The following is a 27815-nucleotide window of genomic DNA, read 5'->3' on the forward strand; positions in this document are numbered from 1 at the left end:
GGCTTTAACAAAGCTGAGGAGGTATGACAATGTAAATCATTCCTCTTAAAGAAATGGGCTGGAAGTAAAGTTACTGTGACAAATGGCTTGGGACCCTAGCCAGAAGTTAAACTGATCAAAACACAGTAGTTTTATTCATCATACTCTTAGAATCATAGAATGGCTCAAGTTGGAAGGGATGCATAAGGATCATGAAGTCCAATTCCCAGCTCCTCACAGTACTACCTGAATATAAACCACATGGCTAAGAGCATCATACAGATAATCAAATAACCACTCAAATTTATAAGAGTTTCATTCAATACAGCTTTTTAAGGAGGTAAAAGCAACTCTGAATATATTCCAAATATAGAATGTATATTCTGAATATAGTTGTTATTTTGAGAACTAGTCACTTAAAACATTTTTGAAGGAAAAAACCACAATTATAGAATTACAAAGTGGTTTGCGTTGGAAGGAACCATAGAGATCATCTAGTTATAACCCCCCTGCCATGGACAGGGACACCTTTCACTAGATCAGGTTGCTCAGGGCCTCATCTGACCTGACCTTAAACACCACCAGGGTTGGGGCATCCACAACTTCTCTAGGCAACCTGTTCCAGTGCCTCACCACCCTCACAATAAAGAATTTCTTCCTAACATCTAATCTAAATCTACCCTAAATATTAAAAGACTGAAAAATATAAAAGCTTTATTCTGTGGCACAGGAGAGAATAACACTTTAATTCTATCAACTCTAAAAAAAAAAAGTAATCAGATTAAAAGTTCCAATGTTGATGCAATCTAGGTTTTTCAGGCACAGATTTCTGTTTGCAGGACAGATGCACATAATTTTTTCACATTGCATATGTTTGACATAAATGTGTTAAAAAAATACAAATTATTGAGAAGTATTTGATTTCCCATTGTTGTTGATACACAGCTTAGACTTACCAGACACGTAACATCAAACTGTTACAGAACAGAAATCTAGCCAAGATACCCTTCATCTACTTTTACATGAAGAGTCAACTTCGTTAAAAACACAGTTTGAAACTGGATGCTCAGTGTGTGTGTGTGGCAAGAATCTGCAATTCTGAAATCTAAGCCATGGAGATGAGACAGCTCTTTCAGCATCATTGCGACTGCGACTGAATACTTTTGCTCGTTGATATCAATATATTGGCCACTGTTTAATAGTGTCACGTACCAATTCAGAGATTCTTACTTGATTTTTTAAATATACTGTAATGCTGATTTTCTGGTTGGCCTCAGCATAAGCACCATATTACACAGTACTTATATAGAGGCAAAGAAACACAAGCAGTCTTTTGGGTTGTTTTTTTATTGTAAAATGGCCATCCAAATTCAAGTCAGTGACTTAAATATCTTACTGGTTAAAGGTAAAGCCCAGATTAGGGGAGAATAATAGAATAAATCCACAGAAGTCTTGTGAATCATCCACTCAGATCAAAAGGGTATAAGGAACGGTCAAATATTGTGGTAATTGTTCCCTGACACACAAGTTATTCAGCATGACTTGTGAGATGAGAGTGAGCTGCCATTAGTTAAGTATTGAGACCCACAAAATGCCAAAAGCTATTATTATTATAAAGATACAACTTTTAAAATAGAACATGAGGTTAACTATATATGCTGAAGATCAAAACCATGACCCTACAAAATATACTTACAGCACCAAAACCATGAAGAGGCTAAATATCAAGACCAGAACTATACAGGCTACCCATACAGTATCTACTTTCCAAAGTAAACATTAAAAAAGGCATTTTCCTTTCTCCTTTTTTTTTAATTCACTCCAGCAAGAAACCTAGATAATATTAAGATCAGCATCCAGTGACAACTCAAAAGTTTCAAGAAAGAAATTTTCATGCAAGTTCATTCAGAGTTGGTGAACAGGTTTGTCTCACAGCTCTTAGTTCTTTCATAAAATAAAATATTTTCAGCAAGAAACAAAACTCTCAAAAAGAACAACAGCAAACCTTGTGTTTAATAAAAAAAGACACAACTAAGTGTCATCAAACTATAAAATGAAAAAATAAAAACTAAGGACATGGGAGTGGAGGGATGTTGTATCATACCTTAGTAGGAATCCGAAAGCTTTCAACAGGACTGAGGTCATTAACACTCTCCTGAGGACTTCTTAGACCCTTTAAGAGAATTTTCATAATCAGTTATGATTGATTACGTATCTTGCAATCAAACTGCACAAGTCTTACCTGATGTTGAACAGATACCTGTAGGTCCTTTGACAAATACTCTGATGTGGCTGGAAGGCTAAGACCTCATTCTAGAAACATTTAAGCAAGACCATTGGTCTGTAAATTATGCTCCTCAAACATCTAAGCATTTCCAACTTTATGCTGCACTATGCACCTTTTCAATGCAGTTTACTAACGTTCTCTTCAATAAAGTTCAGTTACATCCTCCTCTCAACTTCCAGACATTACTTTAAATTTTAAAATGAATGTGTGTCCAAAAACCATAAGTACTCCCGCAGTTGATGCCAACAGTTTTTTTGCAAGCCCCTTTCAGGCTCTAGGTATCTATGTTTCTTTGAAACAAAAGGACCTCTGCAAAATTACTATATGAGTTTACAATGAGAAAAGTTTTGTATTTGTCCTTTGAAAAGGACAACGCTAAAGTGTTGTACATCACTTCATAACTACTATATTTTACAATTGCCTCATCTTCCCAAAATGCAAAACCTCTTCATTTTGGTTTTGATTCTCAGATTTCACTGTGCATCATTTCAAAACATCCTCCCTTTCCAGTTACCACCATCAAAGATGACTCACCTCTATGCATCAGAAATTCAAGGTAAGGAATAAACAAAGCAACTGCTGCAGCTTCTTGTACTTCACACAAAATCCTTCACATATCCTCTCAAAAATCTGTAGTACTAGCACCTTATCTCCAGAAGCAATCAAAAGTTTCACTTATCAAATGCTAAACGGAACTTTATCCTTTCCAAGGACTGAAAATTGTTCAAGCCGCATTATTTTCAGACCACATCTCCACACAGGGCAGACTTCCCACTATTTTTCTTAGTCAAGCTGTAAACTCATCAAGTACCCCTATACTGAAGGGAAACAGAAGATTATTTTGCAAATTCCATTTCTGTGCCAGTATTCATTTTTAAGCCCTGCCTCCTGCATAAGCATTATGACTCTGAAGACATAGTTTAAAAAAGAAAAGTTTCTGACTTTCTCATCATTTTCTGTAACTATCTAGAATATTTGATGTGATAGGTGACACAAGTGATTATTTAAGTTCTCCAATCTAGACACATGGACAAAGAGGCTTCATTTCAGATGTATCTCATATACATGAATTATCAAATGTTCTGCTGATACACTTCTTTAAAAAGGCTCTCAATCTTAGAAATACTGGTCCAAACGTAGGCTTAGATCTACATAATCCTAAAGACCACTGGTACAACTGGTACACGGCAGTGCGGTGACAGACACACACCGACTGCTCTGACACACATTCAATATGTGCCCACTCAAATACGTCCCCGGCACCTCCACAGCCTCGCCTACCTTCGGACCGAAAGCGTTTGCTGTCAGACAAAGCCACGCTACCGAAACACAGCCCAGCGCTACAAAATTACATGTCAAAAAGGGAACATGACACAGGCCGGCCCTGTCATCTCCAACACCGATTAGTCTAGTGTGACACAGCTACGCGCTGGCACCTGCGCACGCTTCCCTTTCTCGGTGTAAAGAGAAAAACAAGGTGGATGTCTGTGCCCCGAGAGAGACCTGACACGCCCCGAGCCCTCTCCCCCCGGGCAGCCGGGCAGAGGGCGATGCCCGCGCCTCGCTGGCCCTCCAGGGGGCCCGGGCACGGCGGCCCTCGGAGAGCCCGGGACCCCCGCGGAGAAACCCCCCTTAGAAGAACGGCTCACCTGACGGGTCATCAGCGACTTGATCTTCTGCATGATGGCCCCGCCGCCCCCCCCGACAGCGCTCAGCGGCCCCGCGCGGCGCCGGGGCACGGCGCAGCCATGTTGGGCGCCACCTGACCGCGCCCGCCCGCGGCTCCCTGGGACCGGTAGTTCTGCGGCGGCGGCGCCCGACTACAACCCCCGGCAGCGCGGCCGCGAGGGCTCCGGGAAGGGCTCGGGCGTGGGAGGTCTCTTCCGTCGCGGATCGGCTGCGGGGCGCCGGCAGCGCTGGGCCGGCTCCTCCCGGCGGGGCGCGGGGGTGGCTGGGGTTTGGGGTGTGCTGGTGGAGTGTTTGGACCTTGAGGTTCGCTTGTGTAGACTTTGAAAGCAGTTACTTGAGAAGACAAAACGAGGCTTTGTCTGCGGAGAGAAACTAGAAAGTACACGTAGACAATGAGCATTTCCCGGTTGCCGCGGGTTATTTCGGGTTATGCACAAGTGCGTCTGGCCTGGTCACGGGTGATGGGGTTTTGCGTCGCCAAAACAGGCTTGTATCTCTGTTTGGTTGTATACATATCAGCTACAAGCAAGCAAACAAACAAACAAAAAGCAGATAGCTTTTTAAATCTACTTTATATCAATGCAAGAAAAGGCAGAATTTATCTGACAACCTTTGCTTAACATCCAACAGTAAAACTACTAACACATTCCCTGTAGCACAGTATTACTTCCAGAAAAGGTGGTCTTTCCTTCTGGAGTTTATAGAGTGTGCACATAAGTCAGCCCAGCACGTGTTTCCCGATCCTGTTGTTGGTTATCCCCCATCTGACCAGTGTGTTTTTGCAGGGTAGGTCAGGTAAGAGCAGGCGTCTGAAACGACATAGTGTCAAAAGGAGGGTCAGGACCGATGGTCCCCTCACTGCTTTCTTTAGCAGGAATTCATTACTTCTGGCTACCATAAGGCATATCACGTGTAATTGTTTCTGTGGAAACCTCTAACAAGTTTAGCACATAACGAAGTTACTTCTTAGTAATAAAATAACTAAAATTCGCAGAAACACAGATGTTCAAAATGCTAGTACAGCAAATAATGTTGCTTTAATGTAGTTGCTTTTATTCAAAAGAGGGAGGTTTTGATTTTCGTAAAGTCTAAATGCCATTTAACGACTAGCGCAACCTAGAATTCTATAGAAAAAATAACATGCATTTTTAGCATGCACTACATTTGTGTGTTATTCAGTGTAAAACTTGCAGCATATTAGTGACATCAAGAATTATTCAAATGCTGGAAATGAGGGGACACACTTGAAAAACATAACTGCTAATCTGTTTGGGGTTTTTTTTAATGTCTTTGCCCATATCGGGTGTTTAAAGCACCAACACAGGCTCTTTGCCAATGTGAAAGCTCCCATTTCAGTTAGAAATTAGTTGGAACCTGTGATAGTTTAATACATGTTGAAATAGTAGATAGTAATTTCTAACTCGGGTTTTATAAAAGGTTGTGATTTGATATATCTAGCCTACAGTTAAGTGGATTAAGCAGGTTGTAAACAACAACATTCAGAAGGGGCAGGACAATGGAGCCAGGAAGCCTTTGGGAATATGTGAAATACCCTCTTCATCTCCCGGCTAATGTCAGATGGTGATATTATTTCCGCTGGGACCACTGTATTTCTGTTTTTGTTTGCCTGACATAACCCTTGTATGTCTTCCATTGGACCTGGAATGATCTGGGTGTTTTCACCTCCCTTTAACTACGGTAAAAATTGAATGTTTGGCCCTTCTGCTGGGGACTTAGGACCTTGCTGTACCCCTACTCCTAGCACACGATGAGGGGAGGCATTTCCTTGCTACTAGTCCCTCTTGCACAAAGCAGGATACAGTCTAGCCTAATATTTGTTAATCCATAATAGCCTGCCTAAGTGCTGTATAGTGAAAAATATAATGTGGTTTTGTATGGATAAACCATCTCTGTTGCTGCAAATATTTGCTGCCGCAAACTGTTACTGCACAAGTGTGGGAGGGTTTGCCTGATTTGCTGCTGATTTTTATGGTGAGTGACAGGTTTGGACAAAATCCAAATCCTACATTAATATTAATTTATTGATGTAAATTAATGCAGAACAAACAATAATCAGCAGCTAGCTCAACAACTGTAGTAAGCTGTCCACTCTAGCCATAGGATTCTTATTTTGAAGATACCTGATAGACACTTGACATCATGTGTTGTTTAGAGAAAGGGAGTAAACTCTTTGCTGAGTTATGCTTATGTTAAGGAAAAAAAGTATAGAAAATTTATGGGCTTGAAAAGTGCTAGGAAAAAAATTAAGTGAGGCTCTTTAATAGCTGTTTAATGCTTTTTGTAACAGAAGAGGAGAGGCTGTCATTGGCAAAGATCTGAAAAAAAATATTCTGAGTACTAATTCTAGTTTGAAATAAGCAGAAGCATGTAGCATCAGGGTATTTTTTATGGAACTATTACTAAGGGAAGTTAATAACTATATAACCTGTACACTTGGTGTGTTTACTTACTTCTATTAATTAAATGTACTTTGTATTGTGTGCCTCATTTATTACATTCTGTGTCATATTTGCTGTGGCTGCCGGGGAAGGCAATGAAGATGGGTGCTCATCTAACAGGTGCTCCACTCCCTTTGTTCTTTGTATACACATATTCAAATCACATAAGGCAGGGGACAGGATAGGGCCTGTTAACTCATTGCTGATTTCCCTAGCAAATAAACCAGCTGCAGGTCCAAGCCCTGGCTTAGTGCTGAGGAGAAGGTGGCATTTGTGTGGGACAGGATGCTTTCATGGAGCCCCTTAGCCAACTTCTTTTGGGACTTAGAGTGCAGAATATATTTTCTACTTGTAGGTAAGATACAGTATAAATTATATTTGATTGTCCTTGTGGAAATGGAAATTGATTTTATAAGATTTATCTTTATAAATTTAAAGATATTCCTGTTGTGTTCTCAGATGTTTTATTTCAGGAAAGTAGCCTAAAAGCTTTTAATCATTTAAATCAGATACTGGCACCCTGTTTTATGAGGGGAGCTAAAGTTTTAGCACCTGACAAAAATGAGTGCTATACATAACCTATATGTAAAATGTGGGCATTGATTAAATATATATAGTCACATTTATTGAGTACTATATACGTTGTGCATTCTTTTTAAAAAGTAAGGCTGGAGAGGTTCTAAACCAAAGTTTATACAGAAGCTGTTAAACATACCACTTTAAAAATTTGTTGAGACAGTGCTGATACATTATTTTTCATTTCATTATGGTTAATTTATATGTAATACTTAAATGTACTTAAAACACAATTAAGCTTTTAGTCAAATGAAGAATGTCTCCCCGGTAATAGTGCATTTGTTTGGTATCTGGGTGGAGTTTTCATAAGTGTGAATTTGTTATCCATGCAGTGGATAAAAAACAGATGTTCTATGCACTTTGACAAGAATATCCTGTCAAATGTTAAGAGAAACTTATTTCTACAAACTACTGTAATTAACTTTTTCTATATTTAATTGGGTTTGTAAATGTCAACAGAGGAAATATATAATATTACAAGTGTAGTGCATCCTCTAATCTTTCATCTATAATAAGAATTTTTCTCTTCTTTGTGAACCTTATATTAAAGTCATCTAGTTTCCTTGATTTTGTGCTAAATACTTTTTCAAGAGTTTTTGCTTCATAACAATTGCAGATTTATATGAAGATTATTGGATCTCTTCTTTAAAAATGAAAAGTCTTTGGTTGACAAAAAACACAGCGAATGTATGTTTTATTTACATTACAACTTTATTGGATGTTTTTCATTAAAACCCTACTAGAGATATTGTCATGCAAACAGAGTACTTTAGAGTCCATTTGTTCACCAGGAAGTCTCGTCTTATACCCTTACTCAGATATATACATTTTCTAGTAAGGGAAATGTGCTACTCATACTTAATATCATGACAAGAACCAGGTGCATTGGAGACATGATGCAAAGCCCACTGAAGACATTGGCCTCAGAAGCTAAAATTAAGTCCAGTAACAAAGCTCAGTAGAACTTTTTCTTGGGTAAAAATCCCAACCCGGGGAACAGTATGTCCGAGTTTTTCCTAATGTAAATGGAGATACAGAAATCACAGCTTCCCTGATCCATTATATCTGGGGTTTTTTTTCATAAATGAACATACTTGCAAAAAGTGAAAAAAATGCAAAAACTATTATCACTGATCTAGTGACATTTTACACTGAGTTCAGGGAGTTTGGAGAGCTGAAGAGCTAAATGAACACTGGTGAAAAGCAGTTGAGAGTCTAAACTCACTTTGACAAGGAGATGTGCATGTTAATTCAGAGAATGCTAAAACCTCACTAGGCAGGTTTCAGTTATGCCTTAAACTCAGAAGTTATGTCATAGTTTTTTTATTTAAACTAAAACTGCAGCCCTTGTTTTATGTCAACAATTCTGTTGTGCTTGCTAATACTGGTGATAGCAAAGTGAGATGGAAGCAAAGCACAGATCACTGAGCTCCAAGTGGAGGTCATTTTGGTACAACCCTTATGGTCATTAAACAAAAACTAGCTTCTGAAATTACATTGTCTTGGAAAAATATGTATCATATTTGGAAGGCTGTAGGGATAGGAATAATTATATGGAATTTGTGCCTGATGAATATGAATTTAGTTTGGCACATCGGCTTGATTTTGCTATTAACATTAATTCAAGGATTAGTCAAAACGGTCTTCAGTTTAAATGTAAAATCCAGACTAGTCTAATACAAGAGAATCATAGAACCATTTAGGTTGGAAAAGACCCTTAAGATCATCTAACACTGCCAATTTCACCATTAAACCATGTCCCTGATCAAAACGTCTACGTGTCTTCTAAGTACCCCCAAGGATAGTGGTGAGTCCACCTCTTCCCTGGGCAGCCCATTCCAATACCTGAAAACACTTTTGGTGAAGAAGATAATGAGAAGATAACCAGACTGCAGAAGATATGGTCTTTGCAAAAACCGGAATTCTTCCATCAGTGCTCCTGTAAAACCCTTGCCTTCGACAGAACACCATTTTCTAATAACTTGCCCCAGTCTCAACCTGCCTTGTCCCTTACCCTACCAGCCGTGGAGAAGTTCCTGTGTGCTGGTGGCAGTCCACAAAATCATCCTAGCAGAGCCTGATTGAGCAACAAGCCACTCCTGAAGGGACACCACGGGAAAAATGGAGTTTCAGCCCTCACCACCTCTCGTCTTGGCTAAAAGAATTTCCTTAACTGCACATCAAATGTCTTTCCAAGCTGTTACACGGAGCCAATTTTCCCTGTGAATCAAGTGGAGCAATGTTAATTTGCAGTTTCTATTCCCCCAGTTTTTAACTGCAGAGAAAGTAAGCTTTCCAGCCAAAATTCTCTTCTTCTTGCTCTAGTATGGTGTTACCTTTCGTACTGGTGGTCCCACTTACCCTGGTGCTTGCAAGACCTTTTTGGGTTTTGCTAATTTTCTGCACAAACAGATCTGTGAGAAATATTATTTGTTTTACATATTTTATGATTACATTGCAGCTGTTACTGGCTTCTTATCCAACAGCACGATCGCTTATTGATAGCTAAATAAACCCAGAAATTGAGCAGCATCATGTGTAAAGAATGAGGAAGGATATGGACAGATCTTTTAACTGATCATTTACAGATCTCCCAGCTCTCTGTTTGAGAGATGTTTTTTACTTCATTTCAGTTGATATAAAAATTGAAATGTACTTGATATGTTATATAAAATAGATCTCCAACATTACATATTTTCTGAAGGATTCTACTGAGAAGTTACTCTCTGGTTTTTTCAACTGGACAACAGCAATTTAAATCTGATTTGTGCAGTAGGGTTGTCAGGGAATTAACCTCTGAGAAATGTTACACGCATATTTTTTTAGCAGTCTTTAATAGCACAGTCACATATTTTTCACACGTAGCTCCCTCTGCCCTCCCCCTTCTACACAACACTTTCCAGGTAGAAATGTACTCTATGTGCTTCAGCTGGGGATTTACTTTTTGGTTACAGGTATTTGTCAAGAATCACAGAATCCCAGGTTGGAAGGGACCTCAAGGATCATCTGCTCCAAAGAAAGATGATCAGTAGCAGAAAGAGAATAGATGGTGCATGGTGAAAACATTGCGTGTTGTCCTGGGCAGTGCATTCTCAGTCTCCAGTGTGCTCTTATGCAGTGTCAGATTACTTAAATCCCTTTTTTTACACGTTCTTACTTATGAGAGGTTGCCTTTTTTTTCCTAGGGTTTTGTCTTAGCACTTGCAGTGCACTTGCTTTTCAGCATTTTTGAGCACTCAAAGCTGAGCAATTAAACCTGGAGTCAATAGGAATTGCATCTTGAACACACTAAAATATATTTATATGTATTTTGGGAAATCCAGTCCTTAATATTTCAAAATTATCATCTAAAATAAGTGGGTATTTTTGCTGTTAATTTTCTCTGGGCTTAAATTCTTCACCTGTAAAATCTTATCAATTATAATGGTGTTGTGAAATCAGTTCATTAATGTCTATGCCTTACATCATTGCTGTTCTTTTGAGTTCTGTGGAAAAGTTCATGTGAAAATCAATCACTGAGTCCTGAGACTAAACCTTTAATAATGTTCTCTAAATATGTCTCAGGCTGGCACAGTGAAAAATGATTAAAAAAAAACATACATGGGAAAGACAATGATTAACCAAGGAGTGGCCTTTTTGCACCATAACAGAGACAGAATTCTTGGAGAACAGAATTAATCATGTAGCTGAAAAATTTGCTTTTGTGGATATCAACATCAATTCTGCTAATTTCCTAAGATCAGAATACTTGACTTTTGCAGGCTTAGTAATGTTTCATGAGTTTAGTCTTGCAGGTACTGAGCTGTCATCAATAATAACTATATATAATTATATCAAACATTCATGGAAGTTCTGCTTGTCACATTTTCAGTCAGTTTCTCAATGTAACTGGCAAAGCAACTAAGAAGTTGCTCTGTAGCTGAACCAACCTAGAAAAAATTCCTAAAAATTGAGTGTGCAATCCAAGACTATTAGAGAGTATGAGACCTAGGAATTTGAAATATTTTAAAGGGAAAATATTTTATACATTAATTTAAGTGTACATTTTCTCATTTTTCTCAAACTTTCAACAGTAAAAGGTCCTTCCTTTGGTTTTCTTTATATTTTGAAGCTGTAGCTAGACCCAACTTCACCAAGGTCAATGACCGTCTGCCTCTTCTTACTTGATATCTGAGTTATACTGTACAAAAAAGTGTAAGTTTAACATTGAGAGTTTTTTCATGGTGAGAATTTCTCATTCAAGTTTTCCAGGTTTTCCAGTTGTGGTTTGGGTTTGTTTATTTGTTTGTTCTTTCATTTTTATGCAGGTATTTGTTCTGCCTTAAAGTTGACAGTACCATCTCATACCATCCATGGTATTGAGGGACAACCACTTCATCTTACTGTTGACTACAATTTCAATGCTACAGCTTCTGAAATCCAGATAATTTGGCTTTTTGAGAGGCCTCAAAGTAATCCAAAATACTTGCTTGGCTCTGTAAATCAAACAGTAGTTCCAGACTTGGAATACCAGCACAAGTTTACCCTTGTACCACCGAATGCATCTTTGATGATCAATCCATTGCATATCAGTGATGAGGGCAATTATCTTGTAAAAGTCAATGTCGTGGAAATGGGACAATAGCTGCAAGTCAAAAGATTCAAGTAGCTGTTGATGGTAAGTTAGTAAGAGACGGTATCTTCATTCTGAAAATAGAATTGCAATAGTTTTGAAGTACTGGTTCTTAGTATCCAGTTACAATAGTGTATCGTTTAATGCAACCATACATTAATAAATTCTAACAAGTTATGTTGTTTTGTACCGCTACTGGAGGGAATGATAAAATATGTCATCTTTAAACAAACTTAATATATTGACTGATGTTTCTGTATCATAAGTAAAAAACTGAAGAGGTAGAATTATCTAAGAGAATGACAAGAGGCTACTGTAATTTATGGATTACACAGAGGGAGCCCTGTAACTGTTGGGCTTGGAAGAATGAGATGAATGACATCTTGAGGTGATGGAGTTGTAGCTGCCATTTAACTGACAAACCCATCCCAGTTTGCAGCCATCCTCACGACTGGATCACCCAGTGGTGCCCAGTGTGGACAAAGCTGTGGGCAGTCGTACTGAGAAGTCATACATCATGGGCAGTGTCATGTTTTGTGCTCTTTTCATTTCTATGGCCTCAGTGATTTGTATGTGAGGCAGGAGCTGGAGGCTGTGGTATACCTCACTGCAGCCTTTATCTTATTACCAGTAATCTAAACAGTCTGGTTTTATTCAAGTACTGTAACAATTCTTGCAGTCACCAGCTGAGAGTATGGCTTTCTTTTTTAACCTTTAACCACATTTAATAGATAAAATTTGAAGTATGAGTAATTTCCAGTGAGAATGATGACTGCTATTTGAATCATCTTGACAATGAAGACTGTTGATATAGTGGCTTGTCACTTTAACAACTCTTATCTCTTTATTTTACAGTTCCAGTCACAAAGCCAACTGTACATACTGAACCATCTTCAGGAGTAGTGGAATATGTAGGAAATATTACCTAAAATGTACTCTGGGTAAAGGTACAAGGGTAACTTACCAGTGGATGAAAATGGGAAGCGTCTCCATGCTGGCCCTAATTACCTTTTCATCAAACAATGCTACACTTCTAATTGTTCCTGTTGTAAAAGAAGACATTGGGAATTACAGCTGTCTAGTATCTAACCCTGTCAGTGCAATGGAAAGTGAGATAATTGCACCAACCATATATTGTGAGTATATGAAATATTCATTACTACTTTAGTATGATGATCTAGCTGGAAAGAGTGCTCTAACTATGGAAACGGGCAGAGAAACAGTTGAGTCAACATTATATGTGAGTTTGCATTCCAAATGAGCTTGTTTGTAATAGCTCTAACTACAATAGGATATCAAGTTACTCAGTGTTGTGTAGTTGTGAAGATCAGTTTCCACTGCAGAATTCAAATAAGAATTCCGTAGACATCTTGATATCTGGAGGTGATGGGACTTAAAGGAAAAAAAATAATCAGATGGTTACACATGTAAATATTGTTAAAAATGGAGGTGCCAAACAGTGTCAAAAAGCTAAGCAAGAAAGTACCAGGCTAAAAATTGGTGTTAGTGGGTTTCCTCAGATCATTTGGAGTCCAGTCCTGTTTAATGCTTCCAGTAATGGCACCAGCATAAAGATGGGAATATCTCAATGAAGTTAATCTGCAACATAAATAGGAGGACTGAATAACTAAAACATAGTATTAGAACTGGTATGAAATTTGCTAGTAAAAAATAAATGGGCATGGCTTTTAGGGAATAAAAATTATGAACTTCTGCTGCTGAGATTGAGATCTGTTGGGAAATAATCAAGGCAGTGAGCCCGGATGATTGAGCTATCACAAGATTTCTGTGAACTAGCAGTGTGATTCATCCATGAGAAGACATATGTAATTCTAGGGTGATGGGCAAACGATTTCCAACAAGGAAACAATGGAATACTAATGGCACACCGAAAGTCAGACCCGTGTAGAATGCTGTGTGCAGTCTCTGCAGATCCTAGAGCACTGATCTCAGACTGGAAAGAAACAGAAAATAAAGAAATGGGAAGAGATCCAGAGAACTCAGTCAGGCTTAGCAAACACTAGAGATGAACAGGGTGTTTGCTTTCCACATCAAATGGGAAACATGGGGAGAAAGAAGAGTTGCATAAAGACCAGTGTTGCCAGAAGAATAATCATAAAGTAGCCATATATTTTGGCTGAATGGAGGCACCTGAGAAACTAACTGTGAACATAGATTGAGTTCATGAATGATTAATCAGTATTCAACAATTTATAGTATAAATCTTAGAATGGGCACTCATTTTCCCAGTGCCTCCAAGATTTGCAAGTAGCACATGCTACACGTGACCTCTACTCCTCATGTCCTCAGGGGTTTGAACTATCATTCTCAGTGGAGAGCTGAAATCAGACAGGTCAGGACCTACTTTGCCACCAATCCTGTTCAGATATAACCAGTTTAACAAATGGCAGAGGGGATGGCACAGTGCAAGGTCTGGAACAGGATTCCTGTCCAGCAAGTGTTAGTGCTCACTCCTGCTTTTACCAAACTCGTTCATCTGGCAGCTGGTAGGCAGTATATGCCCTAGACTTGTTATGATTGCACTACCAACAAATTCAGAACCTACACCTCTTACTGTCATATTTTCCTCCTCCTCCTTTCACCTCTTTCATTCTTCTACTTATTTCTTTTTAATTATAACTTGGAAGAATTAGATAATTCTAATTCTTGCACCTAAAGCAATGTGTCCAGGATCTCTACGCTGCACAAGAGCAGAGAAAAAGATTGCCTAAATTAGCAAAGATTAACAAGGACATTGTTTGATATGAGCTGATCACTAATGCAGACCTATAAAATTGACAGCAATGCAGACATGAAGATGAAGAGCTGCTGCAGAGAGTCCTAAACAGGGCAGATGTGAATTGAGCTTCTATCTCATTAGACAGAGGAATCATGCTAAAACACTCTACAAGGAAATAGCTCCAGCACGATGGGAGTTTTAATTTATCATTACCATAATTTAAAAAAAAAAAACATTTCTTCCTCAAGGTAGCACATTTTTAAATGCCTGCTTTTGTACAGTCAGAATCTCAGCTCACTTAAGTGTTTAAAGTGCTAAGTGTGAGAGATGAAGATTTATGAATTCAGTACCTCTATTGCTTTTTTCATTTTAATGAGCTGTGAATGGGCCTTATACACCTCTTTTTTCAAAGAATACATACACAAACTTGGGGTCCGCTATATCCAGCCCAACAGCCTTCTTACAATGCAATAAAATCAGGTCAAGCTAGAAAAATATCTGCCACTCTTGCTAGTGTTTCAGACTGCTCTGTTTGTTTGTGGCACAGCCTGCATGGCTTTGCATTCTGACCTGTTGCACACTAGGATCAGCTCCAGAGCACTGATCACACTGATGGGTGTCTGGGACACTTGCACTGACCTTCAGTCTCAGTCCTAGTACTGCTTCTTCCTTTTTTCTCACTTCAACTACATTACAGCAATTTGAAAAATCTTCCCAATCTCTAAACTGGAAACTTATTTTTGACCTATTGTTTATCAGAATTTTAAAATGTCAAAGTTACTTCAAGTGTCCACGTTTTCTGGAACATTTTGCTGTTTGAGTGGTTGGGATATGCAGCTCAAAAGATGAAGGTATATATCAAAAACTTTGAGATTCAGTTTTTCTCCATATGTGTAAATAGCATTTAAGTATTTGCATTTTCAGAATGTCCTTTGTAATTCATCAGAACTGACGGTTTGCTTTGTGCGTAATGTAAGATTTGAAAAAAAATGTTAAAACAATGCAATGCTGAAAGACTGCAATACATTTGCTGCTGTCTGTATCCAAGTCAGTGATGGGGATTGAGGTCTTACTTCCTGAGCTATATGAAGTCACTTAATTTGGTTCAACCTCTGCCTGCAGAGGTAGTTTGTCTCCCAGCTCCCAGTTGTCAATAACAATCCAGAACAGGCCCTGGGATCTCTCTCTGTGCCATATGTCATTGCTGTGGGGGAGTTACTGGAGGTGATAAAGAAAAGGTCGCTCACGGTAAATACCTGCCATCTGCTTGGAAACTGTAACAGTCTCATGGTGATAGGAGCAATTGGAAATATTCCCATAGAGCAGTAAATTGTTACTCAGAAAGGATGATTTATTATTTACAAGTCATTTAGTTAACTGTTTTTACTGAGACAAAAGGCATGTTGAAAACAATACTGGAAAAGAGACATAGAGCGGAGGGATCCATGAAGGCTGTCACTGTGGTTTTTTACTAAGTATCAAAAGTAGGTGTTTCTTCATTTCTTATTAGTATATTCTGCTTCTCCATTAACTATGATGATAATGCACCCAGAACATAGCTACTGTAGTAGTCTGACCCAGAAACTAATTATTTCAAGACTGGAAAAAGCTGTTGTCCTAGAGACTGCAGCAGAAACTTTTGTGCTGTATTCACGGAGTTGAACTTACAAGCTAAGTGGGATTTTCTTCCTGAGGACTTCCCAAAGCTGGAATATATTTACTATAGAGCAGAAATGGTTAATTACCTGCTTTTCCAGGATCATCCTTGAAGCTGTGTCAGCTGTCAGCTACCTTGGCAAAAACTGAGCCAGGTGAAGCAGAAGGGTTACCCAATCCTTGTGTTGACTTCAGCAAGGAATGCCACTTTTCAGATTTTGCCAAGATTTGACTGTTTCTTAAGGAAACCTCTCTCTGTTTTTTTCAAACATACATCCCCAGCCAGTGTGGGTCAATGTTTTTATAATGGTTTCTTTCAATTTGCAGCTTTCATAAAAAAGTGTAGTCATGTTGTCAGTGTTACCTTTCTATGCTGCACTGTTACGATACTCATAAAACGGTATCAGAACTCAGTTCTGATTCTTTTGCATATGTGGCAAATCACCCAACAGTCAGCTATTCTTGCCATTAGTCTCTGTTTACACATATCAAAGGTTGTATTATCAGTGAAAATAAAAGCTAATTCTTCTAAGAAAGGAAATTGGATAGGAAGAAGCAACAAATTGCTCTGAAAAGTAAAAAAGTATGTTCCTGCCTATAATAGTGTGTGAAGTCTTTACTTTCATTTATGAAAAAGATCAGTACTCCTTTATCCTTTCCCATTTGAAAAAGGGGGGAAGTAAATACCTGAAAGAGCCTGTTGTTCTGGGATAGGTCTGTGCTTCAGAGGAGTGCTCATTACAGGGGTTAGCTGGCCCTTGGAGACAATAAAGCAACTCGGGAATTGCAGAGAAGAAAGCAGCCCAGCATCTAGAGTTTAAAAAAATGCCTTTATTCTTCAAAGTGGCCCCTGCAATCTAGTTGGGAGCAGCACTAATTCATGCTAAAGTGAATCTGTATTTTATTTCCCAAGTAAATATTTTGCATGATGTTGACCACCGTCCTTAAAATGAGGCTGCAAAAAGCTTGCCACTAGGAAATAAATACAGAAAATAAAAAGCTTGACAAGTATATGTTGTGAAATGTGGACATTTGGTTCAAAGTGGACTAAACTGAAGTCAACGTGTGGTAGACATTCTCTTGTCTAAGTCTTCACAAAACAGAAAAAACAGAGGCATACCAAAAAACGGCCTGTTTTGGCGCTGCAGGTGGCCTGTGTGTTCTTAAAGAATAAATGAGTAATAAAAAAGACAGATGGGTAAATAGAAGTGTACGTTAGAGGAAGCTCTAACATCAGCCTGATTTCCTGGTAAGAAGGAGAGTCTGAAATGTACCAGTGTGCAGCTTCATGCAGCAAGGAATTTCACATTCAAACCCAGCTACATTATCTTAATTCTTCCAGACAACCATAGGAAGGTGTAAATATTACTTGATTGCATTGTCTACAATGGACGCAGTACTGTCCCCATTTTTTGCTATGCTGTTCTGTGTGAGGCACTTGTCAGCAGCTTTACTGAACTTCAGGGATCCTACCAAAAAGATATTCTTCATGTTTTCTTCTTTTGGCTCTGTCAATATTAAGTCTGTGCATTTTTGATCATTCACATAAGTCCTTAGGGAATTAGCAACAATAAAATTATTAGGGTTTTTTTTAACTGAAAAAAATTATTTAATAAGGCACATTTTGAGTATTATATTCTCTACATTAATTTCTATACTTTCAAAACTTGAAAATCATTTTAACATATAAAGATATAAAAGCCCCATGATCTGAAATGATCTAATAAAAATAACATGGGAAATATTCCTATATATTTAAAGATATTGTTTCTCTTCTCATTTTCCTATGAAGATTATCCTAGAAATACCTAGCTGCTCAATGTTTTGAGTAATGAACACATGACTATTGGACAATATATGCCTTTTTAATTATATTCAGAAACACAGTCTTCTTTCAGCATAAGGACTTACTCTTGAAAAAAGATCAGTAAATTTGGCATTGAAGTAGAAATCAAATATGCCCCTGAAGAAGATATACTCCCTTACTTCATAGCTTTTCCAACTGATTTCAGTTTCATTCTTTTTATCATACTGATCAATGCATAGACCTGTGCCTTTTCCTTAAACAGCAAATAAACCAATATCAAGTGGATGTAGTTTGAGCTAACCTAGTAGAGATCCAGTTATTGAACTGAAAGCTAGAGTAGCCTTTAGAATGGATTCTAGGTAAGGCTAGTCTAACTTAAAAAATTTAAGTTTAGAGATATGCTCCCGTTTAAAGTTTAATTATATACTTTGATTTTAATTTTCTCACTGTGTTTTCTTTTTCTTTTTTTCAATGCAGATGGACCTTATGGTCTTAGAGTTAAGTCAGATAAAGGTCTGAATATAGGGGCAGTGTTTACAGTTGACATGGGAGAAGTTATACTGTTTGACTGTTCAGCAGATTCAAATCCACCAATACTTATTCGTGGATTCGAAGGGATGACAATACCACTCATGTAATCAAATATGGACCCCATCTGGAAATTGTATCTGATAAAGTGGCCCAGAAGACAATAGATTACATGTGCCTTGCTTTCAACAACATGACTGGAAAACGAGATGAAACTCACTTCACAGTCGTGGTTACTTCTGTAGGTAAGAATTAATGTCATTGCTGTAACTGTAATATCTGATTGGAGTGTCAACTGCATAGAAAGGGATAATTCTTAGAGTATCTATCAGAATTGAGGTCTGGCTAACAATGCAGTAAAGGGGCTTTTGGCCATTCAAGGTTTGCGATACAAGGTTTACTCGCTGTGTGACACAACTTCAAATAAGGCCCACTAAGACTGAAGTTTTGTGGGGCTTTATTACTATGTTCATAAAAATTATTTCACTGTCATTTTTGTGAATCTCTGGATTGACTGCTAGGTTCTGTTCTCCTACACTGTAACCTCAGCTCATCTATCAGATTGTGTTAAAGAGCAACAAAGCAGTTTTTCAGAAAATCTCCAGAAGCATACAGGGAAGAACAAGATATTGAGGAAGTGTGATATCTCTTTATTAGTACAGATGGATACAAGTATTTTCAGATAAAGGAGTGCATGTTATTAATGTTCAACAAGATAGAATAGATTGCCTTTAGAAAATTTAACAAAGCAATTTCACTTGTGCAGAACAAAGAGCTCAACCATTTGTTAGTCAGATAAACAAGGAGAGCAGATGTCCATCATTCAGGATGATTTATTGATTCATCACAAATCCATGGCTTTCAGTATGCTGGAAGGAGGATGCGTTGCGATTTTACAATGAAAATACTGCACTTGAAAACTAAACTTTGTGGTTAGTGGTGAAAGCAAATGCAATAAGAGCTGTGTCAATAGAAATAAACATGACATTTCTCCAGGAAGTTCATGTAAGCTATGATATATATGTGAATATTCATCAATATGTGTTAAGAAGTGTAGCTGAGATTTCCTTTCAAAGGGCCAAAAGAAGGGAAAACTCCACAGCTTCATGGTAAGTTGCACTTGAAATGTATGGCCAGTCTTCGCGAACGAAGATTTGGGAAAGGTCTTTACCCTTCGAGCCTGCGCAGTGGATTTTTTAGGTGAGACACAGCGTGCGCTGAGCTGAGCCCACCCTTTAATCCTAAGGTTCATTTGCCGGGGCCGAGCAAGCTTGGACGGTGGCAGTGAGGTCCTCAGGACGTAGGTTTGTTTCGAGTGACCTTCTCTTAGATGGATGGCCTTACAGGGCTAACGAGCTCCATCTGCCCGGGGGGACTCCTCTGACCGGGAATCGAACCCGGGCCGCGGCGGTGAAAGCGCCGCATCCTAACCACTAGACCACCAGAGGGCCCCTGCACTTGAATAATACATACATTTCCTAATTACAAATACTTAAATATGTATTATTATTTTATCCTGTGTATTTAAAAAAATGTAAAAAGACCATTTTCCCCCTCTGTAACCATATTCTTTTTGATGAGTATTTATCCAGATAGCACTAAATCCAGATGTCAAGCCCACACTTTGCAATGCAGCACTGACTGATTCCGAGAGGTATGAATTCACACTCAAGGCTAAATCTCAGAGATGCTGCTCAGGCTAAATTCTGGTTGTAACTGAATAAACATACCAAGCAAAGACTATGAAAGTTGTTCCATATTCCTTTTCCCTATCCCCATAATCCTAGATATGGAACCTGGACTATGCCTTTTAAAATATCAGAAACCCCATTTTCAGCAGCAACAGAAAGTCTGATGTTTCAGAAGACCTTACACAACTTCCCAACTAAAGGATAGAAACTCATCTATATGGTGCTATAAACAGCTGCCTAATTAATACTACAAATGATCAAGCATCAAAAAAAAAGCATCAAGCACTGTTCAGTAATTGTATCAATAAGTTACAATTATATCAACAGCTGCACTAAGCTTTTTACCCAGTTTTAGCCAGATTTCAAAATAAGAGGAGGTATCTCATTATGTACACAAGCCATTGCTCAGTTCTCAAGTTGAGTCAACTTGAGTATGTTAAATGCATGCAGAGCATGTCTTTGTTTTCTGCACTGGTATGATTATTGAATCTAAATTTGCAATATTAATTTTAAAGGACAATTTTAAGACTCATCTGATTTTCCAGCATTTGGCCTTTTTTTCCCCTAAGGAAAGCAGTACATTGAAGGACCATGAAAAAATTTGGTGAAATTGGAGTGATTTATTTTCCCTTATCTTCAGGACACATCTAGTTCTAAATCCTCATATTTAATCTTCATGATAACCACTGCACATGCAGCCAGCACAATGCCAGTGTACAATGGAGATGTAAGTAGATGTAAGCAACTCTAGCTCTCTACACAGGAGTTCATCAAGTACAGGAAATACATCCAGCTAAATAATACACGTTTGAATTGTATTTATAAAGCTGGCACTGACAAATATGCCAATAATTTACATATATGGATTGTGACATGGCCGTCAATTATGAGAATTCTGCACAGTTCAGAGCAAAGGAGGAGATTAAGGGTGCACAAGCAACTATGTCTGGCACTTCCTAACTATCACGTTCCTGTCTTTCCAGAATTCACTGCAAGTGTTTTCCATGTGCTTTTGAATATGTAATTTTAGGCAATTTGTATTTGTGTTGTATCAGTAAATCCTGCTGGCAAACTGCTGCTAATACATATCCCAGCAAAAGATCTGAGCAAGGGAAAGAAATATTTTAATATATTTAGACATGAATTAAACAAACATAATTTATTGGGTTTTTATGGCGTTTGATAAACAACCAGACCATCAGTGATCTGAAAAATCTTGATAAAAAGTGTATGGTTCTTTTATCCCCTCCTACTCTACAGCTCCTACCACGTAGAGATTTCCTTCCATCTAACACAACCTGCTCACATTGTCACCTGTTTCTTGGTAGTTCAGTGTCTCTATGCCTAAAGTTAGAATACAATCCTACTTTTTGTGATGCTGTGATTTGTGAATTATATTAACTAACCTTCATTTAGCTCTAGGTACCAACCTTCTTCTGGACTGTGTTTGATATGCATATCATTGCTTTCTAGTTGAAGATTTGTGGGGAAAGTAAATATTACCAATTCACAAGACCCCAAATTTTTTACCTGTTTTGTATCTCTATGCAGCTTTACTAGCTTCAAATTAATTTCAAAAGATGTATTTTCAGTGTCATGTAGCACATTGTAGAGAGTAAGAAACTAAATACAGTATTCATCTTCTTTGTCACAGGGTTGGAAAAGCTGGCCCAGAAGTGAAAATCTTTATCTTCACTTGCAGTAATAACAGGAATTTCATTATTTTTGATCCTAGCTATGACTTTTTTATTCCTATGGAAAAGATATCAGCCACATAAAGGTATGTAAATCTTAGGCACAGTCCAGTTGTTCTTTTGAATCGTCAGAGCAAAAGGAATAATTTCTTCTTCTTCTTCTTTTCAGTGATACAACAGAAGCTGCAAAGCAGGTACAAAATAAATCATTCTTAGGTCTTGAAGTCCTTTCCATCAAGAGAATTGTATGTTATCGTATTAATTTTCTTTCCTTGGCTTGTGACGTCAAACTGAGACACGTTTATGTTTTCTAGGCCAGAGGCTGATTACAGAAAGGCACAGGCATTTTTCAGGTAATGCTAATAAAAGAAATATAGAGCATAAGGTCAAAATCCTTTCCTGAAAAAAAAAAAATCTCCACATAAAAAAGAAAGAAGACAAGGAAGGGAAGTGTGTGTTTTAACTTGAGTTGTGCACCTCTATGTTAGCTTAGGACCAAAATGACAAGTCAGCATAGATTTAGCTCATGCCTGGAGTTCACAGTAGTATGTACCTTGTTGGCCTTGAATTCTAGCTGTTAATTCCAGTATTTTGAGGTTAGAGTCATCTGTATCCCACTGCTCTCACCATATCACATAAATTAATGTCATTCTGGGATAGCAGTAAGAGGGGATACACCATGGGAGGATCACAATTACAGATGTTCATGGCACCAATTGTTACAAAATCATGAGATAATAATATGATATTACAGTATATATATTTAACCTTCTGCCATATTCTGTATACCTTTCTCTCTGTCATCAGGACCCAGAGTGGTTTTTTTCACTTTCTCTTTTCCCTCCACAATCCTTCCCACATGATCCTGGGCAGGATATGGTGGAGACCAGCCATCCTTTGGAAGGGTAGCATTTTATTCCCATCCCTTTCTACCAGAGTGTCAGAGCAGACTGCTCTGACACTGCATGTAAACCGCTACGTGCACGAGAAATAGGGAACTCTAAAAATCTTAGGAAGGTAAGAATTTCACTTGAGTGCAGAGAGCCCTTCACCCAAACAAGTGATATCAGAGGACAGGATCTCAGCATTGTTGTTGGTGCTGCAGTCTTTGCTGTGGAGTGATGCCCAAGAGACAGCTGAGAGTCTCCAATGTCCTGGACAGTGGGAGGGTAGGGAAAGAGACTAACTACGCCTAAGTACCAGCTGTTAACTACACCTAAATACAAAGCTGTACCTGACATCCCAAATAATAATTTGGCACCTATTAGTATCATGTTTCCTTTTATTATTGTCAGCATTGTAAAAGATTCAGGTGGTACTGCCTCACTACAGTGTAGATTGGCAGAGTTTATGGATGGGCCTCTTTTCTATGGGAAATTAAAGTAAATTGTCACTTTAGCCTTCCAGCAAAGACAGTACCAAGGCTCTACCAAAACTAAGGTCAGCAAGATGCTCCTTGCTTGGTCCAAGATGTTGGAGATCACCAAGCACTGTGCACACCAGCTGTGCAGCTGCCCTGCCTCACTCTACACCAGTTTAGGAGCGTGGCAGGGAAAGTAGTTTAAATCAGATCACATAAACAGTATTCAGATGTTTTAAAAAATTAGGCCAAAATACTTTGCCAGCCATTATTTTCCAGGTTCATATTACATCTGATCCTTTTTTTCGTGTTTGTCTGTTCTAAATTAGGACATGAAAAGTGCTTCAGATGATTTTGGGATATATGAGTTTGTCGCTTTCCTGATCTTGCAGTGGTTCTAGGGTATGTGATTTTTATATCATAAGCAGATGGTTCCTCATCTATTTCTTAAGGTGTGCTAAATATCTGTACTAGAATCCTTCTGTAGGTTTGCTCCTTGTTGCTTTTTACAGATGTTTATATGACACTATATTCATGGCTTTTGTTTACCCAGTATTTACTCTTTTTTTACTGCATTACTAGTTCCGTACTTTGTAATCAACATGGTGCAGTAAGGAATACCCAAGCTCTAAAGACAGGAATCTCCATTCAGCTACCTATATTAAAAGAATATTAGTAGTGTTGGGTAGATGAGTAACACTGAACCCCTTGTGTCCCACAAGTAACTATTGTGATGCCATTATGTCCCTTGACCCTAATATTGCTGCTCATGCAAAATTCAACTCAGTCAGTGCAGAAAAGTTTCAGGGAGGTATTTAAAATTTTCATTGTAAAAAAATATGTAAGCCAAATCTCAGCTGTATTTCACTAAAAGTATTTGTTTAGCTTCATGTATTGTAGGGCAGGACAAGCAAAGGAATTTTGCTAGCAGAAAAAAATCCTTTGCATTGCATCTTTGCCGAGATTACTGTATAGTAGTTGGAGATGATTCTGAATGTTGTGTAAAAGGACCAAGAAAAAATCAGAAACAAGGCCACAAAATTTAGGGACAACAGAGTGAAATTGGGAGGAAGTGGAAGAGCAACTTTCTCATGCTAGAGAAAATTTCTGGCAGTAGAATGTTGTGCCTTTTGAGAGTATCAATATGTTCAGGTAAGGGAGAGCTCTTAAAGCATGGTTACAGGGTCACATTGTCACACCTATTTTGTTATTATGATTAGTACTCACAATACATGATGTATTAGAAAAAAACCAGTCATAGACTAATAAATTCTCTGATGGAGTTGGATGATTGAAATATACGTTTATAGGGCTAGAGTGCTGTCATAAATGTTAGTGGAGAGGACAGACTTTCACAGCAGCAGAGATAAAAGGCTTAAAAACAGAGGAGCTGAACTGTATCTGTGACAGTTTGTGACAATGAGAGGCTTATTAATTTAGAGATCAGCCTTAAATGATTACAGCCTTCAGTACACTGTGATATTATACTGAAGAGGGTATATTTAGATTATGTATTAGGAATAAATTATTTACTGTGAGGGTGGTGAGGCATTGGAACAGGTTGTCTCAGTTGTGAATGTCCCATAACTGGAAGTGTTCAAAGTCAGATTGGACTTTGAGCAACCTGGTCTAGTGAAAGATGTCCCTGCCCATGGTAGGAGAGGGGTTGCAAGTAGATGATCTTTAAGGTCCCTTCCAACCCAAACCTTCTATGATTCTATATCCCTTAGGCTGATCATATCACAATTCTGCAAGAATCGGGGCCTTTGTAGGTCAGAAGGGAGAGACTAGTGACAAGGACAACAGAGTGGATGTACAAGCAAAGAAATCTATAATAATTTTCAGCAAAATTTCAAGGAGAAACTCCTCTGGTTTATGTTCAGTTACTCAGATTTGTAGTATTGCAGATAAAGTCGGCATTTGATCCACTCATTCACTGATTTGATCCACTGTCAGCCTGACGTCAGTGCCTGGCAAGGTTATGGAGCAGATCATTCTCAGTGCAGTCACACAGCACCTACAGGATGGACAAGGGATCAGACCCAGCCAGCAGGGGTTTACAAAGGGCAGGTCCTGTCTGACCAACCTGATCTCCTTTTATGATCAGGTGACCTGCCTGATGGGTAAGGGGAAGGCTGTGGATGTTGTCTACCTGGCCTTCAGCAAAGCCTTTGACACCACCTCCCACAGCATTCTTCTGAAAAAGCTGGCAGCCCAGGGCTTGGACAGGGGCACTCTGCTGGGTTAGGAACTGGCTGGTGGGCTGGGCCCAGAGAGTGGTGGGGAACAGTGCTGCATTCATTTGGCAGCCGGTCACTAGTGGTGTCCCCCAGGGATCAGTGTTGGACCCAGTTCTATTTAATATCTTTATCGATGATTTAGATGAGGGGATTGAGTCCATCATCAGCAAATTTGCAGATGACACTGAGTTGGGGGGGAGTGTCGATCAACTGGAAGGCAGGAGAGCTCTGCAGAGGGACCTGGACAGGCTGGACAGCTGGGCTGATTCCAACGGGATGACATTCAGCAAGGCCTAGTGCTGGGTCCTGCACTTTGGCCACAGCAACCCCATACAGGCTGGGCACAGAGTGGCTGGAGAGCAGCCAGGCAGAAAGGGACCTGGGAGTTTGTATTGACAGGAAGCTGAACATGAGCCTGCAGTGTGCCCAGGTGGCCAAAAAGGCCAATGGCATCCTGTTCTGTATCAGGAACAGTGTGGCCAGCAGGACCAGGGAGGTGATTCTTCCCCTGTACTCAACAGTGGTGAGGCCACACCTGGAGTACTGTGTCCAGTTCTGGGCCCCTCAGTTCAGGAAGGATATTGAGGTGCTGGAGCAGGTCCAGAGAAGAGCAACAAGGCTGGTGAAGGGACTCAAGCACAAGTCCTGTGAGGAGAGGCTGAGGGAGCTGGGGTTGTTTAGCCTGGAGAAGAGGAGGCTCAGGGGAGACCTCATCACTCTCTACAACTCCCTGAAAGGAGGTAGTAGCCACATGGGGTGTGGTCTCTTCTCCCAGGCATCTATCAGTAAAAAAGAGGGCATGGACTTAAGCTGTGCCAGGGGAGGTTTAGGTGGATATTAGGAAGAAATTCTTTACAGAGAGGGTAATCCAGCATTGGAATGGGCTGCCCAGGGAAGTGGTGGATTCACTGTCCCTGGAGATTTTTCAGATGAGACTGGACATGGCACTTAGTGCCGTGGTCTAGTAACCACAGCAGTGTTGGATCAAGAGTTGGACTTGGTGATCTTGGAGGTCCCTTCCAACTCAGCTGATTTTATGATTCTATGATTCTATGATTTTGGTTAGTAGAGAAAGGGGAAAATAAGAAAGTGGAGATAATGAAGAACTGGAGGTAGGGTATAGGCAGAAGGACTGGGAATTTCTTATGGATGGGGAGTCTAGGTACATAAGTCTAGGACATAAGATCAGATTAATATACTGAAGATATTGAACAATTTCATTATTACTTCATTTATGGAAATTCTTTGCACTTCTCTGTCTTTGACGTGCTAGTGGGAGTTTTATGCTGAACCCATGCCCTGAATATGCTCTCCTTTTTACTGTCTGCTCTTCTGCTTCTCTCTTTATTGAATGTTCCTTTCTTGACTTGCAGTATGTTAATATAAAGTACTTGCTATATTAAATGCAGAAGTTACATCCTAAATCTTCTAAGGTGCTAACTGAATTTAAAACTATTACTTGCCTTATTATAAATGTGATGAATACTTACCCAAAATGAAATGTAAACTAATAGACATGACCTGTTCAAGCCACACAAAACACTGATGAAAAGTTAAAAAAAAGACAAGTTACATTATCAGTCTAATTTCTGTTAAATCTTTTCCTATTTTTACTTACAGTAGGAATACACTTTGCTACTTTTAGGTTTCAAGTCAATCTGTTCCTGGCTCTGACTTTGTCCCAGGCCAGGATATGCTTAATACGGTTTATGAAGTTATTCAGCATGTTCCTGACCAGCCACAACAAGACCACCAACAGTAAGTTAAAGGCTGCGTTCACTCATGTGGTAGCTCAAAGGCAAAAACTTCAGCATCTGGAACAATTTAATTTTGGTAGCTGTTATTTGATTCCATTGAGAGGGGTAAGGAAGGAAAACAGGTAAAAGCTACACTAGTTCCTCCACCATTTCCTATCCAGTTCCTCACTTTTCCTGAAGACCAGTCTGTTGTTTCATCGTGCCAGTTTTGTGTAAGTGTGAAAAAAAAGGTAAGATCTTCAAACACTATTTCAGATGAAAATTCCTTCATAATTTAAGGTGGTAGCTATAGCTTCACAGCAGTGGGACATCAGCACTTCCTACTGAACAGGTTAAATATTCAATCAAAGCAACTTGATTGACAGCACATCTTCCAAACCTGCCAGCCATGTGTCAAGTAGAGTTAGGGTGGGCTTTTTTGCAATGTTGAAACTGGTTAGCTGATCACTTATCAATGGTTATTAAAATAGCCACTGAAATATTAATGAGCAATGCTTAGTTGCTTGAGTAAGCAGTGTCTTTAGAGCAAAAGAATTTTGTTCTGCAGTACCTTGTCTGGGAACTCCACAGAAACACTTTTGCTGAGTTAAATACCAGGAAGGCCACAGCATGTTGTTCTTATGTGGTTTGCGTCTGGTAGACCTGGTTTTATTCAAGTCACCTACTGTGTAGCACTTCTTGGCATAAGAAGAGTGGGTACAGTGTAAAGTTTCTGTAATTGCAGAATTACAGTATAGCTG

The 27815-nt window shown here is 39.0% G+C and overlaps 2 protein-coding genes and 1 non-coding gene across 6 annotated transcripts in view; 1 reads left to right on the forward strand and 2 right to left on the reverse strand.

The window, feature by feature from the left end:
* The window catches only part of VPS50 (VPS50 subunit of EARP/GARPII complex), a 78814-nt gene extending 74769 nt beyond the window's left edge, over nt 1-4045 (reverse strand). For all 4 annotated transcript variants that reach the window (XM_032699444.1, XM_032699426.1, XM_032699436.1 and 1 more), the window contains exons 1-2: nt 3916-4045; nt 2084-2152 (exon numbers count right to left, since the gene is read on the reverse strand). In XM_032699444.1, the coding sequence (XP_032555335.1) occupies nt 2084-2152; nt 3916-3948 (102 nt within the window). In that variant the 5' untranslated portion in view covers nt 3949-4045. The remainder of the gene's footprint in view (nt 1-2083; nt 2153-3915) is intronic.
* A 183-nt stretch (nt 4046-4228) lies between these two features.
* Nucleotides 4229-27080, forward strand: HEPACAM2 (HEPACAM family member 2). The gene is given in 15 exon segments (XM_032711413.1): nt 4229-6769; nt 11298-11594; nt 11597-11647; nt 12458-12526; nt 12529-12573; nt 12576-12609; nt 12611-12738; nt 18283-18396; nt 18399-18578; nt 21679-21804; nt 21888-21912; nt 22033-22071; nt 23419-23469; nt 26296-26308; nt 26964-27080. Coding segments are annotated over 15 exon segments (1359 nt in total). The 5' UTR covers nt 4229-6699.
* Nucleotides 19710-19781, reverse strand: TRNAE-UUC. Its single transcript has one exon. It is a non-coding gene; the product is annotated as a tRNA-Glu (tRNA).
* Nucleotides 27081-27815: the final 735 nt, after the last annotated feature.

The sequence above is a fragment of the Chiroxiphia lanceolata genome, chromosome 1 (assembly GCF_009829145.1).
Source record: "Chiroxiphia lanceolata isolate bChiLan1 chromosome 1, bChiLan1.pri, whole genome shotgun sequence".
In the NCBI taxonomy this organism is placed as follows: Eukaryota; Metazoa; Chordata; class Aves; order Passeriformes; family Pipridae; genus Chiroxiphia; species Chiroxiphia lanceolata.